Here is a 17,064-nt window from a genome sequence, read left to right on the forward strand (position 1 = left end):
CTGCTTTTTACCCCCTTGCAACTAATAAACATACTTCAGGGAGACCATTAGAGACCATGCAAATATCCTAATTGTCATCAAAATTTCCTCCTTATTTAGTATTTGTTGATGAATCTAGCCTGATTCAATCTTTACTATAATGATTACAGAATGATGACTTTCCAACTCCAGCATTTCTGTATTTACCAGTCAGCTCGAACATCCTACTGTATGCAAGAGCCCTCTCTTTCTCCTCCCTCCCTCCCTCCCTCCCTCCCTTCTCTCTCTCTCTCTCTTTCTTTCTCTCTCTCAATGTCTCTCTCTCTCTCCCTATGTATCTGTCATCTATTACCGGTACAGATTTATGAATTCTTACTTTTTTTCAATGGCTTCTAATTCATTAGTATACTTCATTATATTAGTGCTTAAACTGCCCTAGATTTAGCCAGTAGGAGACTTCAAGCTGATTCCTGAATCCTTCTGACATACCCCCACCATTTTTGGGAATATGTTCTTATTTTCTGAAATAACAAGATATTCCAACATCAGACATTCCTCTGGAAAGTTCTGATTCCTTTCAGCATGAAATTATATTAGTGAACAAGATACTAGTGCCAGTTGTGCTTATTGCTACTGGAATATCTTTGCTTCTTGGTCCATCCAAAAGACAGATCTGGGAAAAATAGGTGTGTATATATACATACAACACACACACACGCGCGCACACACACACACACACACACACATGATTGAAATTACCACCACCAATAGGGACAGATGGATATCATATTATATAAATTATATTTATATAAATATAATTTTTTCCTTATCTTTCCCTCTTTCTTACACAAAGTAGCATATTATATACTCTTTGCACTTTGCTTTTTTCCCTTAACACTATCTCCTGGAAATCACTCCATATAAGTCAATAGAGATTTTCTTCTTTCTTGTTTTTACTGCTGTACAGTTTCCATTTTGTGTATTTAGTATATTCAATCAATTTCCTATGTTTGGACTTTAGTTTTTAGTACTTGGGAATTACAAATAATGCTGCCAAGAAGAATCTTGTGCATATACAGTTTGATATTGTTAGAAGGGAGCATCAGGGCAAATTCCTGAAGAGGAATTGCTAAGTCAAAGGATAAATTAATACGTAGTTTTGTTTGATATTGTCAGTTCCTTTCCACAGTGGTTGAACCATTTTGCATTCCCTTCAGCAAGATAGGAAAGTGCCTGTTTCCCCATAGCCTTGACAACAGAGCATGCTGTCAAACTTCAAATTCTTGACAAGTGATTGGGGAAGAAATAATGTCTCAATGAATTTTAAATTTGCATTTCTTTTAATATGAATGAATTTGAAATTTTTTCAAGTGTTTAAGTGTTATTTTCAGATCTTTTTTGTGAATCACTGGTGTCATATCTTTGGCCCATTTTTCCACAGAATTTTTCAGCTTTTTTATCCTCAACATTTGTAAGTTCTTTATCAATTTGCAAATTCTTTATCACCCTTTATTCGTCATATATGTTGTGAATACTTTCACCTAGTTTATCATTTGCCTTTTCACTTTGCCTTTTTTTTTCCATGCAAATTGTTTTTATTTTTAAGTAGTCAGATTTATCCATCTTCCCTTTCATTACATCTGGATATATATATATTTGTATAGTTATAGTTGTAGTAATTGCCATTGTATGTATATAATTTTAGTATAGTATATATTATGGCACATGTCTTTATGTATATATTCTATAGTATATGTGTGTATATATATAACTATATAGTTATAATATCTATACACTATAACAATAGTGTATATATGTACATAAATATAGTATAGCTATATATAAATAGATATAGATATGCACACACATGTATATATGGAGCTAGGGAAATATCCCATTTTCTCAAGAGTTTTATTAGAAATGGGTGTTGAATTTTGCCAATGGCTTTTAAAGCATTTATGGCGATTAATCCTATACTTTTCCTCCTAAACTCTATTTATATGGTGAATTAATTTAAGAGATTTTTCTATTAGTAAGCCCTCCTTGCATTCCTGGTATAATCCTTAGGTAAGGTTTCAAGTTCCATCACTGTCTTAGATGTCAAGGTCTCTACTGAAGTGCCTTTGCTCTATTGACGCCCTCTCTCTGAAGGCTTTTAAAAATATTTCTCACACTCTGTCCCCGAAATGATACCCTCTTCTTTATTCTTTTCACTTCTTTGTACATACTTTTATTTTCAGATGTATCACTCTGTACTGTATTTATTTGTTTAGAATCTGTTTCTCCCATTAAACTCTATACTCACTGAAGGCATGGAGTGATTCTAAGAACTTTTTTATATCAGTTTCTTGAGTGTGAACTCTACAGACCCTAAACTGGCCATTCAAAAGAGGTACTCAGGGGACTTCCCTGGTGGTGCAGTGGTTAAGAATCTGCCTGCCAGTACAGGAGATACGGGTTCGATCCCTGTTCTGGGAAGATCCCACATGCCGCAGAGCACTAAGCCCATGCACCACAACTACTGAAGCCCGCGCGCCTAGAGCTGGTGCTCCGCAACAAGAGAAGCCACGGCAATCAGAAGCCCACGCACAGCAACAAAGAGTAGCCCCTGCTCGCCACAACTGGAGAAAGCCCACGCGCCGCAACGAAGACCAAATGCAGCCCCCCCCAAAACAAGAGGTACTCAGGAGCAGTGTTTGTCACACTTTTCCATTAACTAGCAGCAGAAATTAAAATAAATTCCTATTTATAATTATGTCAGGTTCAGATCTACTAGGCATTAAAGCATGTCCATTTGAATCAGGGCAACGGCTTTATGTACAAGAAAAATCCAATGCAACCCAATTACTTATGAGAGTGGAATTATGCTGATCCCAAACCAGTGGTACAAAAACAGTTCTACCACAGATAAAATTCTCAAATCCCCACTTCTCTTCCCATTCAGCATTATCGTGTATTTATGTCTTCACAAGAGAAAGTTCAGAATAGAGAGGTTAACATTTTTTTAAAATAGATTTTGTTTTTTAAGATAACTTTTAGGTTCACAGCAAAATTGAGTGGAAAATACAGAATTCCCATATTCCCCCTGCCCCACCCCACAGTCTCCCTCACTATCAACATCCTGTGCCAGAGCAGTATGTTTGTTACAATCAAGGAACCTACACAGACATATTATTATTACCCGAAGTCCAAACTTTACATTAAGTTTCACCCTTGATGTACCTTTCATGGGTTTTGACAAATGTATAATGGCACGAATCTGCCATTATGGTATAATCAGTACAGTTTCACATGTCTAAGAAATGTTAACTCTCTATGTGGTTCTCAGGTCCACCATCAAATTTCTCTTCACAATTCATGTAACTGTTTTTCCGTCCACTCCACCCTGCCTTACCAGCACCTCTGAGTATCTTCTAGCAATAGCTGAATGGCTTTAACACTGTGATCAGTTTAGTTTGGTGGTATGACTTTTTTGGACGGTAAATGGGGAGTCGTCTGACAGAACTCAGGGCAAATGCAGGTACATTCCTGCCATTTACCAAGGGTAGCTGGATGCGGCCCCCTCCATGTTCTCTTCTTTATGTTGTGATCTTGGGTTTGTTACTCTTCCCCCTTGTTTTCCTCAGTATCCTTCCTTATAATCACAATCTCACAGAGCCTTTGAGCTAACATGAGGGATCTGAGTGAGCAAACCAGATAAAGAATGTAACCGAGGTTAGGAGGGTACAAAGATGTCGGCTGGGGAGAAAAATTTAGATTCTATTGTTCTCATTCCTTTGTTAATCTGCACCCAGCTAATGTCTAGACCCATCACAGAAGCACTAGACAGGGTTTAAGAGTAATTTGAAAAGTGTTCCTTGGTCCCGACCTTGCCTAAGTTCATATTTGCCTGCTCTCTGGTTACATCTTCCTGGCTGGAGCCTGCAGCCTTGCTGGTAGTCACAGAATCCAGGAAAAAAAACAGCTTTGCCAGAGCTGAGAAATAAAATGTTCTGTTCCCACCATTTCACCATGTGTTTCTGGCTGGAACTTCAGCTCATTTCTGCCAGTTAATGTCTTTTTCTCTCAAGAGGGTAACTTTCACTCACCATTTCAGCTGTCTCTGCTGGACACTCAAGCTTCAGCTGGTTGACATAGCCATGACTGCTGTTGTCAAAAACTCAGGCTATGTCCGTCATCCCTCAAAGAACAAAGTTTCTGTGTTTCTGCAGATTCAAGTTCAAGTCAAAGCCATTCTCCTAAATCAGGGTGCCAAGGGGGCTGCGTTCGAAAACCTCTCCCCTTCCTCAGAGCCTCTGAGACAATGTTCTTTCCACTATCTCTGGCCTTGGTTAGTTTCTTTAAACTTTCTTTCCAGCTTTTGATCTTGATTAGTTTCTTTTCTCTTTTCATTTCCTAGTCTTTGTTTTTTTTTTTTTTTTTGCATACTTTCCTGGCCCTCCCACCCCAGGGGCCAATTATTTCTGCTTTTCTTTGTTTTCTGTCAACAATTTTTGGAATATATTACCTGGGCATTTAAAAAAATCAATATTTACTTAAGTGCACACAAAAACAGCTCTTGTATATAGTAAAAGGAGATACCAAAGCAGTTAAATATCATGATATAGTGGAGACTGATCACACTCTGGACTGGAAATCAGAGAGCTGGGTCATCATTCTGACCCTATCACTTCTAATTATGTAACCTTGGAAAGTCAATCTCACAGAGTCTCTAGCTCTTTATTTGTAATATGACCTCTAATGTCCATCGTAATCAAATATTTTATGATTTTAAAGACTTACACTGCAAGGTTAATTTGGTCAAGCTGACCGTATGTTCATCAGTTAAAACAAAACTTAAGCTTAATCAAGGGAAAGACTATTTTGATTAAGTTTGATTTTCTCTCTCACCCTAGGCACTTGCATAAGACCTAAATATGCCTACCTCTAGACTTATGCATATAGGTTAACTTTTGCTACAACAATGCTGTGTAACTGTCACACCATTTAATAATGCACATTTGGTTAGGCTGGAGGTTGGTTGGTCTAAATTGGGCCTGGCTTGGGTGGTTCCGCTCTAATCCATGAGTCTCTCATCCTCTTCTTGGAGCCAGCAGTCTAGCCTAAAATGTTCTTCTTATGGTAATGGCAGAGAACAAGAGAGTGAGTCCAACCATACAAAGACTTTCAAGTCTTGGATTAGTCAGGTCCATGGTATTTCATTGTCCAAAGCAAATCATATGGCCAAGCCCAAAGTCAAGGGGTGCTCATGATGCAGGTGGGCAAAGAAGTGAATATTTCTGAACAACAATGTTATATAACACACTGTGCTTTGGAAATGAGTGATGAAAATGCTTATATATGGCTTCTTCTCAGTGAAAATGAAGCCTATGATGAAGACATGCAGAAACCTTAGGGATTAGAGTCCAGAGTTGCTGGTTTGAGACAGGATCTATGAACTTACTTGCACACAATTTTAAGGTGCAGGTAAAAGTGTCATTTTAGTCAAATGAGAGAGGTTAAGATCATAACACTGCCTGAAAATCATCTAGAGTCCTTCTATTTTGCAGAAAATTCCTCTGAATCATGGAATGAGTATCCATCCATGAATGAGCAACTGTTCACTCTATTCAAGCTGGAGATGAATTTGCAAATGTTGACCAGAACTTACTTATAAAACCAGAAGAGGCCACTTCAAAGAGATGGCTAAGACTAAAACATCATGAGACACTTGCCATGTGATAGATTGAACAATTACATGACGTATGTTGTACTGTACAACTGTCTATCCCTTTACCGAAACAATCTAGACATCCTCCAACTTGGCCACTTTTTACCCAATACTTCTACACATATTTATGTCTTCTAATGAGACAGTAAAACAAAACCAAATGGTTATCCTCTTGTTCATCCCATGTGCAGGAGCCCGGACTGAGCATGATGGGAGGAAGAGTGAAGAAAGACTGGAACTGGGGTTCTTATGCAAGGTATTCTGTTTTCCTCCAGTGAAAATAAACAACTGAATTTCAGTACAAAGACTAATTGCACTTTCCCATTATTTGGAACTCTCGCTAGAACTTTCACATTTTCTTCTTCTTGTAATTTTCCTAGGGAATGCAACAAACCTCAGAGATTATCATAATTTTGGCAAATAGCTTAGAATGTTAGCAGATGCCCCAAAGAGAAGAGGATCATGTATGGACATAAGCTTGAAACCCTTGTCATCCCCTCAAAGAATTAAAGTGAAACATAAAAACACTGCAAGTATTTTTTAATGACAGCAGCCTAATTTGCACTTCTTACATAAGCAAGAAAATCCCTGCAGATAGCATTAGGTGTGAGCTTCACATAGCCTCTCACTCTTGCTTAAATTTCCAGCATGTGCAGATGAAAGAGGGTGAGTTGCTGGGAAAACAGGTCATTCAATTCTGACACCCATTTCAACTGCAGTAGAGACTTGGCTAGAGGGTGATTATATTAATAAAGCACGATATCTATCTTTTTGATAGGATTCTAGCAGAGTTTTGCTTGTGTGGCAAAGTCTCAGAGGACTAGAGTGTCTCCAGCTCATGACAAGGCAGATCAACTCCAATGGACTCTTGAATGTAGGTGTACTTGATGGGAGGTGAGGCGGCTTGAAAGGTGGAGGTCTTTCCATGCTAGGAACAAAACACGGCTCCTTCAACGCTGAGAATGTCAGGGGGTGATGTATGTATGTATAATATATTTTTTAAAGTAGAAAACAGAGAAAGTGAAAGAGACATGCTTCCCTGGTTCTCTCAGATTTTTTTCCTGGCGTAACCTGCTTTTTAGTCCTGTTATGATAGTAGCATTAATTAATATTTATGTGATACTTTATAATTTGTAAATCATTTTAATCACAGCATTATATAATTTGTATTTAGGAATTGAATATTATTGTCACCATTCCATAGATAAAACTGAGGCTCAGAGGTTTTAAGCAACTTGTTCAAAGAAACCAGACCAGCAATTCAAGCCTTTTAACCAGAACCTACACTCTCCATGGCAACTGCCTCCTAATAGAAGAAGTGTTTCTCTTATGTGGGTTAAAACATTCCTTCAGGGACAAAATTTTAAAATTCTGGGACCAAAGATGGCAGCTTTTCTAATAGTCCCTTTGCCAACCTTACCCCCAACCTTCACCCACTCACTCACTGTGTGTATACTGTGGGGAAGGATGGAAGCGGGAAGTAAACTCTCCTGAGTCTCTGAGTGGATTGGTACTGGATGGATGATGCCCACATCCCTTCTGTTTGTTTTAGTGAATATTCTTAAAGTTGTCTTTGTATAAAGTACTGTTCTATGTTAGCACAATTCATCTCTCTCTCTGAAGCACCTCAAGCACAAAGGTGAGTGTGGCATTCAGCTGTACAAATGCTCCAGCTCTCTTGATATCAGGAAATAGAGGTATATCTGTGAGCAGATTTATGTCCATGACTCAGATACTTCCAGTCTTTGTCTATCAATCCATAGTACCTTAATTTCTCCAGAGAGAGGGAGAGATTGTTTTTCATCTCTATATAACACAGACATTTGAATGCAGAACAATAAAAAAATCAATTCATATTTTCAGATTCCCGTTTTCTCATTTTAATATAAAAATCCCAACACCTATTACCTGGTTCTCTGATGCTTTAATGGAGACAATATATATATCAAAAGGTGGACAAAATTCTAAGAAATTTGCACTTCTATCTTTTATGGGAAATTAAGAATTTCTCAAGGTCACGTGGTGGCCAAAGTGTAGTATTTGGACAAGAATCCAGAATTTCTGACTCTGTTTGGTGTTTTATTCACCACAAAACACTCCTTGCCCATGGCTATAGAGTCTTCGAGGGTACTCTAAGTAGAAGGTAGAGTACATGGTCAACGTTATCTGAGACAGGAGTAGTAAGACACGTGGAAGATCAGCTCTGTGTATTCTGAGGGTCTCCTCTAGGCATGGCCTAATCCAGACTGATCCAAAGTAGCCGAGTCAGAAAAGTGAGGCTTAACCTTCCCTGTCATTTCAGAAAGATGAGTGGAGGGAGGAGAGTTTTGGAAAATATTTCAATAAGACAGAAAAGGGGTAACTCATTGCTTGCTTGCTTGCTTTTCCCCGTGGGGAAACAGGAAAAGGGCAGTAAAAGCCCATTCTGCTGAAAAGCAGGTGGAAATTTCTTAAAATTACCTTTCTCACTCAATTTCACACTTGAGCATCTAGGCCCAGCGGGGCCCAGGCAATTCAGAGATGCATGAAAATGAAAAAACTAATGAAGATTAAGAGAAAAATCAGTTTCAGTTCTCATTTCATGCCCACTGACTTGTTCCATCCAGTGAGTGCTCGAGCCTGAACAGGGAGAGGTGGGACAAAGTCGGAAGTTGTGCATCTAATCCCAACTGTGTGGTGCCGGGGAAGCTAGGTAGCCTCTCTGGGCTTCTCTGAGCCTTATTTCCTCAGTTAAATACGAGATAAATGCTAGGAATGATATTTAAAGTGCTGAGTGAATATTTTGTACTGAAAAAAGTATCTGTTCCTGCGTATCTTAGTATTGGACTCACATTTCTTTTTGGTATTGACACAATTTTCTCACTCCAAGACCAAACAGTACAAGGCAGGAAAAGAGCAAAGCTGCCACAGTCACTGGCCAGGACATTCCATCTTTGGGCTGATTAACCACAATACCTGAAAAGGGCATAAAGAGAGATGAACTTTAATGCCAAAGTTTGGCAACTGGAAGGCAGGATGAATTGAATTAGTTTGCTTACCTGAAACACGTTTTCTCCAAAGGCCATGGGGTGTTCATTGATCACAGTCATGCTCTGGGACCATATCTATGCCTTGTTCTCATATCTGTTCTTGCATTTATACAATTGCTTTTTTTCACATGAATGTCTTTCTTGTTAGAATGTTCCAGAACTGATCTTTTCTTTCTTTTTTCATTCCCCCAAGACCCTGGACAATTCCTGGCACATGGTGCCCAGTGAAATGGTATTTGTAAGAATGACTAAATAAAACTGATCATCTGTAAATTTGTTTTCCAAATTCACTTCAGTAAAGAAAACTTTATATGTAGAAATATTGATCTAGCTTTGGATTTTCTTATTCTTTAAGGAGTCATTAAATGCTTTATGGAATATTCGTGTGTTAGGAGGAGGAGGAAAGAAAAAAGCATTATAACAATTCAAAGGCCTGAAAGTCCAAAGCCAAAAAGGCCAGAGGCAATATAAATATAATATTCAGGACTGTTTTACTTTTTCTCTAACATGAAGGAAAAATTAAGAAAACAAACTCTCTTAGGAAATAAGACTGTCTGGTTCTGCCTGGCAGAGAATAAAAGGGAATGTTTATAATTATATAGTTGCTTAATTTTTTCCTTTTTAAAAAGTGTTTTATGATCACGTTAAAGATTCAAATAGCACAAAAATACAAAACTACAATGAAAAGGAAGTATCCTTACTTCTTCAGATGCCAGCTACCCACACTAGAGGCAATAACTTTTAATAGTTAATTATGTATCCTATCAGAAATTTTTTACTCATATATAAGCAAATATATGTACCACGAATATATATCCCTTCTTATTACAAATGGGGGCATACTGTACATACTGTTCTGTTCCTGGTTTCTTTCTCTTAAAAAATATTCTTGGAATACTTTTCACAGAAGTGCATAGAGGTTTTCCTCATTCTACAATATTAAATTACTGGCTAGTTCCCCAACGTATGGATCTACCATAGTTTATTTAATTGGCCTCTTAATGTTAGATGGTTAAATTGTTTCCAGGCTTTTCTTATTTCTAACAACACTCCAGTGAAATTCCTAATACATTATAGGTAGATCATTAGCTCTTCAGATTACATAAATTCTTCGGGCAAAAAGTGCATTTTTGTATCAGAATTATCTGGATTGTTTTTGTTTTTTTCATCATTTTAACTAGATTATAAACTGATTGTAGGTGGAGACTAGTTTTTTAATTGTTTTGATTGCCTCATAAAGCAAAGTTTCAAAACCTACAGGCCAAAAAACTGGATTTCAAATATTAGTTACCAAATCTCTTCTATGTTTTACGTAGTTTGGATGGCAGCCACATGATGTCATGTTAACACTGGGTATCAGTGCTGAAGATTTTTCCTCTTACAACACGTATCCAGGGATTCAAGGTCTTCCTGATGCTCATGCTACTCTAGCCCTGTCAAAGCAGACACTGAGGGTACCCTGGAAGCTCACACAGTCCTAAAATACGTAACCGTGTGGCTCATTGTATGCACAGGTGCTAGAGAGTTCACAGTAGTTCAAACCACTGGAATCTCATGATCACAAAAGAAAGAATCTCACAAGAGGTCAATTTAGGACTACACAAAATTCTGTTTTAGTGAAGTCAAGACTTACTAAGCTCTACACTGGTAATATGGTGGAATATAACATTTTACCTCCAAAGTTTTAGAGAAATGAAAGAACAAAAGGTTTTAAATAGGTCTTCTAATAGGTCTTCCATCAATGCTTACTAATTTTCTCCCAACCAAATATAGAAAATGAGACCCCTGACTTCAGGAATGTCTTGGTGGAGAAGCCGAGCTCCAATCTTGCCCTGTCTCTCAATTAGGCAGTTCTTTAAGGCACCAATAGTGAAAGATGTTAGTAGGATGTCAGTTTGCAGCTCTGCTGCTATGTGGTGTGCAGGATGGATGACGCTCCAGTAACTGAGGACTGTGTGACCCTCAATATGAAATAAACTGAGTCCCCAGGTGGAACGTTCATCATTTAAGTGGATACCTTCTGAAGGGAAAGAGTTGATTATGGCTCTGAATTTACAATCAAGATCTGTGTTGGGAGGGTCCTAACTTTATTGAATACCATGACCTCTTATGATATAAAACAAGGGATTACATTTAACATTGACAAAATTTTATTAGTTGAATTATAGGAATACTCTTTTTTTTTTTTTTTTTTTGCGGTATGTGGGCCTCTCACCGTCGTGGCTTCTCCCGTTGCGGAGCACAGGCTCCGGAGGCGCAGGCCCAGCCGCCGTGGCCCACAGGCCCAGCCACTCCGCGGCATGCAGGATCCTCCCGGACCAGGGCACGAACCCGTGTCCCCTGCATCGGCAGGCGGACCCCCAACCACTGCGCCACCAGGGAAGCCCTATAGGAATACTCTTTGTTCCAAAAATCAGATTATACTTTCACAGAACTGAAATGTTTCTCACTACTTTTTACCTGGCTCATTCTCATTCATTTTTCAGATTTTAATTTTAACTATATCCTCAGAGAATCCTTTCTTGTTCCCCAATTAAAATCAGAGCTTTCTGTTAGACTCTGGCAACACCTTGTACTATACCATAAGATGTGTCACAAATAAATTTAATTGCACGATTATTTATTTACTAAATATCCTCTATAATAGATTATAATCTTCAGGAGGCAAGTGTTTTCAATGTATACCCAACAACTGGCACAGTACCTGACAAATGGCAGGTACTCAGTAAATACTTGTTGAGTGAATAAAACATAAAAGTTTAAAAAATGGTAAACGACTCAGCAGTGATATGGATATGATTATTTTTAGTAGATCCATTGGCAGTTGTGGGAACTTCTGAAAATGCTCTGGCTGTGCTGGGGAAGGTGTCACTTAGGGATATAAAGGGGATATCTGATCTGATCCTAATGACAATCTCCACCTGGTCAAGAAGTGTAAAATTGTGATTGGACTTCACTTGCTATTAGCAAGGGCTCAATCTGAATGGCCTAAATGCTCCTAAAATATTACCTGTAAAATTTACTAAGGACCAATTTATGCAGGACTGGTATCCTAGGATCTAACAGTTACCAAAGAGTGAAACTTCCTATTGGTTTAAAGAAAACAAAGAGAAACAACACAGCACATAAAACAAAATAATATCTGCTAAAGAATCTCCATGAGAAGTGGTTATGGGAAAATGTCTGAAGTTGGTGTCATGGGAAGATGAGGCTTACCCATAGTAGCCCAGGTTATCAGAGGTCCAATGGGTCAAAAGACTGATTCTTCCCACTCTAATATGTTTGATAAGATCAATAAAAATTCCTCTGCAACATCTGAGTAGACAAATCCATGTCAACAAATCATTCCATTTTCCAATGGAAAATTAAAACTTAAAATGCACTTTAATGGATTTGGCCCCCAAATGCTATTATGTAGATTTCATTTTGAAATAAAATAGAGACAAATCTAAGACTTGTTCTCTACCTTTTTTGAGTGACTGGGAAGAATTTTGGTTCCATCCATTGTCATTTTTATCATCACTGTCGTTTTCATCAAGATGCACTTTTAAATACCTGAGATTGGCTTCGTTCTCATTTTTCCCCTCTGATCAAATAAAGCAGACCACAACCTTCCCTGACACGAAATTTTCCCTAAGTGCTCACCATGAAGTGTCGAACCTGCCCTTGAGGGGGATGAACTGTACGTCTCACTGGGCATCCATGAAGCTGCTAAAGGAAGAAGATAATGGAAAAGTTAATCTGTATAAGACTAATTATTTTATTGTCTCTTCTTGACCTTTAATTGAACCTAAAAATTCAGCACACATTAGAAGGTCCCAAAATAAAGTGGGAGTTGAGGGAATGCTTGTGGTCCAGATGTTTCTAATAGGGAAGGTTTTGATCACAGCCATTTAAAGCAGGAAGAAGAAATGGAAGAAAACACTAGGAGAGGTTTTTCCAGCCCCAGAGAGTGTGTTGTGACTGTTCTCATGTCTATCCCACAGAGGAGCTAAAAGAATGAAAGCCCAGGTGTGTTACAGTGGCCTTCAGTAAAGAAAAGATACCAATAGGACTTTTTTTTTTTTAACATCTTTATTGGAGTATAATTGTTTTACAATGGTGTGTTAGTTTCTGCTTTACAACAAAGTGAATCAGTTATACGTATACATATGTTCCCATATCTCTTCCCTCTTGCGCCTCCCTCCCACCCTCCCTATCCCACCCCTCTAGGTGGTCACAAAGCACGGAGCTGATCTCCCTGTGCTATGCGGCTGCTTCCCACTAGCTATCTATTTTACATTTGGCAGTGTATATATGTCCATGCCACTCTCTCACTTCATCCCAGCTTACCCTTCCCCCTCCTCATGTCCTCGGGTCCATTCTCTACAGCTGCATCTTTATTCCTATCCTGCCCCTAGGTTCTTCAGACCACTTTTTTTTTTAGATTCCATATATATGTGTTAGCATACGGTATTTGTTTTTCTCTTTCTGACTTACTTCACTCTGTATGACAGGCTCTGGGTCCATCCACCTCACTACAAATAGCTCAATTTTGTTTCTTTTTATGGCTGAGTAATATTCCATTGTATATATGTGCCACATCTTCTTTATCCATTCATCTGTTGATGGACCCTTAGGTTGCTTCCATGTCCTGGCTATCGTAAATAGAGCTGCAATGAACATTGTGGTACATGACTCTTTTTAAATTATGGTTTTCTCAGGGTATATGCCCAGTAGTGGGATTGCTGGGTCATATGGTAGTTCTATTTGTAGTTTTTTAAGGAACCTCCATACTGTTCTCCATAGTGGCTGTATCAATTTACATTCCCACCAACAGTGCATGAGGGTTCACACCCTCTCCAGCATTTATTGTTTGTAGATTTTTTGATGATGGCCATTCTGACCAGTGTGAGATGATATCTCATTGTAGTTTTGATTTGCATTTCTCTAATGATTAATGATGTTGAGCATTCTTTCATGTGTTTGTTGGCAATCTGTATATCTTCTTTAGAGAAATGTCTATTTAGGTCTTCTGCCCATTTTTGGATTGGTTTGTTTGTTTTTTTGATATTGCGCTGCATGAGCTGCTTGTAAATTTTGGAGATTAATCCTTTGTCAGTTGCTTCATTTGCAAATATTTTCTCCCATTCTGAGGGTTGTCTTCTCGTCTTGTTTATGGTTTCCTTTGCTGTGTAAAAGCTTTTAAGCTTCATCAGCTCCCATTTGTTTATTTTTGTTTTTATTTCCATGACTCTAGGAGGTGGGTCAAAAAGGATCTTGCTGTGATTTATGTCATGGAGTGTTCTGCCTATGTTTTCCTCTAAGAGTTTCATAGTGTCTGGCCTTACATTTAGGTCTTTAATCTATTTTGAGTTTATTTTTGTGTATGGTATTAGGGAGTGTTCTAATTTCATTCTTTTATATGTAGCTGTCCAGTTTTCCCAGCACCACTTATTGAAGAGGCTGTCTTTTCTCCACTGTATATTCTTGCCTCCTTTATCAAAGATAAGGTGACCATATGTGCATGGGTTTATCTCTGGGCTTTCTATCCTGTTCCATTGATCTATATTTCTTTTTTTTGCCAGTACCATGCTCTCTTGATTACTGTAGCTTTGTAGTATAGTCTGAAGGGTAAGCTGACATTATTGTTTGACCATGAAAACTGAAGTGTCAACAGCGAATAATCAGACCCCTGTGGTTACAGGACTTGTTAGCTTCTGGGTGAGTCCTTTAGATACATTCAGAGGCAAACCTTCCCCTTGAGTGGATGGCAGCAAATTCCAGCAGCACATAGGGCCTTTGAAATAGATATATCAACTCATTTTGTTTAGCTCTCCAACTCTGGCAAGAAAGTTCCACTTCTTGGCAGACTCCACATATCTGTACCTGATAACATGCCTATAATGTAATGTAAAGTAAAATATCTGCAGTAGTATATGGTTATAATCGGTAGAAAAACATTATGCTCATTTATTTAAAACATTAGTATACATGATTTTCCAAGCTGAATGCTTTCTTTTGTGTCAAGACCAAAACAATAAGCAAAACCAAAATAAAATAAAACAAACATTAAAACCCCCCTTAGCCTGACCCTTTCTTGGTTTCTCTCTAGATGCCAGTAGCAGTTACAGCTGCCGACAAAGGTATGTTACCAGGCCCTTTGGAAGAGCTGAAAGTCACTGCTTTCTGGGGATTGCTCACAGGACAGTCTGTGACAGCTGCTCCACTTGGGGTCACCCCCCAGGTTAGGGTGATTTTGTATATAGCTATTTTGAGTTTGTCTAGGTCTGGGAGATGTTCTTATCTTCAATATAGTTCTATGACCCTGTACATGTGATCTTGATCCTTTTTGTTGTAGACAGAATGCCAAGGTCTATAGATGACAATGGACTGGGTACTTTTTTAATGCCAATTTTTAATGTTTAAGCCATTAAGCCAGGAGTTTGATTGACACAGAGCAAAACCAACTAAAAAGAAATTGGAGCCAGGCCTGGATTTAGGTAAAATTATGAAGAAGGAAGTTTCTTCTGGATAACCTTACGGATTTTTTGCCCAATATGGTGTCTCCTTTACTTCCTACTTTTAGGGCCTGATGCCTTTATTTCTTATGTCTTCAAAGTCTGTTTGCAAGAAAGGATATGATAAATTAATTTATGCTAAGATATGAATGGTTTAACAAGTGCTATCACCTTGAGACAAATGGGTATTTAAAAATAGATTTTCTATTTTATGTTTATTATCAGCGAGTCAATATAGAACACCTGTAATGATCAGTTACATGTGGATACCAACTGTTTTTTCATTAAATACAGAGCGCCAGTCTTTTCTGGCCAATTCTGATTTTCTCCAAACAAGAAAACCAAACATAATACAATTTCAGGAGATGGTAATACCATCAGCATGATTCATCCAAATTGCAGAACTGGCAATACTTAACTTAAAATCACGTAAATTATTTGACCATTTCATAAAATTTCTTGTTGGTCTTCTGAAAACTTTTCAAGTATAAAAAGATCTCAAAATATGTGTGATAAAACTGAATTACAAAATCCACTTTGGAAAACTAGGGAGTTATTTTTCTGATTTTGGCTTTAAGATTTTTCAAAATCTGTTAAAAAGAAATAAAGAGGAAAGTGTGTTGAGAGAGGCGAAGAAAAAGCAGCTTCCAGCTGATAGACTTAACATGTCTGAAAATATTTCAGTAATGTAAAGGAAAAACTTCAAGAGCAAGAATATATTACAATTAAGAGCGTTTCAGCAAGATTAAGAGATGGGCAGTTCTTGTATTAACTGCTCCCATAGGAGAGAGGTCTTCCTGAAGAATACCAGTTTATAGAATCCTCAGTAAGATAGAGCTGGCTATCTCCAGTGATTTATCTTTCTCTAAAACCATACTTTTTCTAAAAGCTCACCCACTCCATCATTTAGATATCCAGTTTTTAGGATGTGTTAAACACTGGCTACTGCATCTGCCATTCTTAAGTCTCCTTGGGAGTCTCTCAGCAGAGTTAAATTATTATTGTCCTTTAATTGATTGAAATATTCTGTGTTCTTCAAGGTATCATCATGTTTGTTAAATATATAGGTTAATTCTCCTTTAAATTCTTTGAGAACACATTTTCATCAAAATCCATGAATGAACACTACTTTGACATTTGGATGACAAACACCAGCTTGATGGATAACATCCTTAAGTACGTCACCATTATTGGTCGAAAATATGAACATAGGGATATGGTGTAGTTAGAGTTTCTCAAATATATTCTTATATCCCTCCTTTAGCATAACATCAGTTTCTTCCACAATTCCTTTAAATTTAGCTTTTGATAAAGGTTATTTGACAAGGAGACTCTGTGAACTTAGCATACCATTCTACCATAAAAGGGTACTTTTATGGTAAAAACAAGATCACTTTGATAGCATTGTCTTTTTCCTTGAGTTGCAATAACTTTTTTTTTTTTTTTTTGTGGTACGCGGGCCTCTCACTGTTGTGGCCTCTCCTGTTGCGGAGCACAGGCTCCGGACGCGCAGGACCAGCGGCCATGGCTCACGGGCCCAGCCGCTCCGCAGCATGTGGGATCCTCCCGGACCGGGGCACGAACCCACATCGCCTGGATCGGCAGGCAGACTCTCAACCACTGCACCACCAGGGAAGCCCAGAGTTGCAATAACATTTTTTGACATTCATTTGTAACCAGCTTACAGTTCTCAATAATATTATGACATGTTAGGCATCTTTCCCTTTGTAGGAAAATCCTTACTGTCATACAAAAGTCCATAATTATCTGGTTTGGCAGCTCCTCTTTTGACAATATCACAGGTAATTTCTGGTACTCTTATAGGGTTCTTGAGGCAAACTGAACT

General features: G+C 38.1%; 1 protein-coding gene and 1 pseudogene across 2 annotated transcripts in view; both read right to left on the minus strand.

The window, feature by feature from the left end:
- Positions 1–6,509: 6,509 nt before the first annotated feature.
- The window catches only part of CD96 (CD96 molecule), a gene marked incomplete at both ends in the record, with an annotated part of 85,546 nt that continues 74,991 nt past the window's right edge, over positions 6,510–17,064 (minus strand). Inside the window, 4 exon segments of the mRNA XM_079921963.1 lie at positions 6,510–6,586; positions 6,589–6,617; positions 8,521–8,644; positions 12,364–12,429. Coding sequence (XP_079778089.1) covers positions 6,510–6,586; positions 6,589–6,617; positions 8,521–8,644; positions 12,364–12,429 — 296 coding nt within the window.
- On the minus strand, positions 16,084–16,979 carry LOC307187049 (cytosolic 5'-nucleotidase 3A-like; annotated as a pseudogene). Its single transcript has 2 exons — positions 16,872–16,979; positions 16,084–16,648 (listed from the first exon to the last, which is right to left on the minus strand). The product of its transcript is annotated as a cytosolic 5'-nucleotidase 3A-like (transcript).

The sequence above is a fragment of the Stenella coeruleoalba genome (genome assembly GCF_951394435.1).
Source record: "Stenella coeruleoalba genome assembly, chromosome: 5".
Taxonomy (NCBI): Eukaryota; Metazoa; Chordata; class Mammalia; order Artiodactyla; family Delphinidae; genus Stenella; species Stenella coeruleoalba.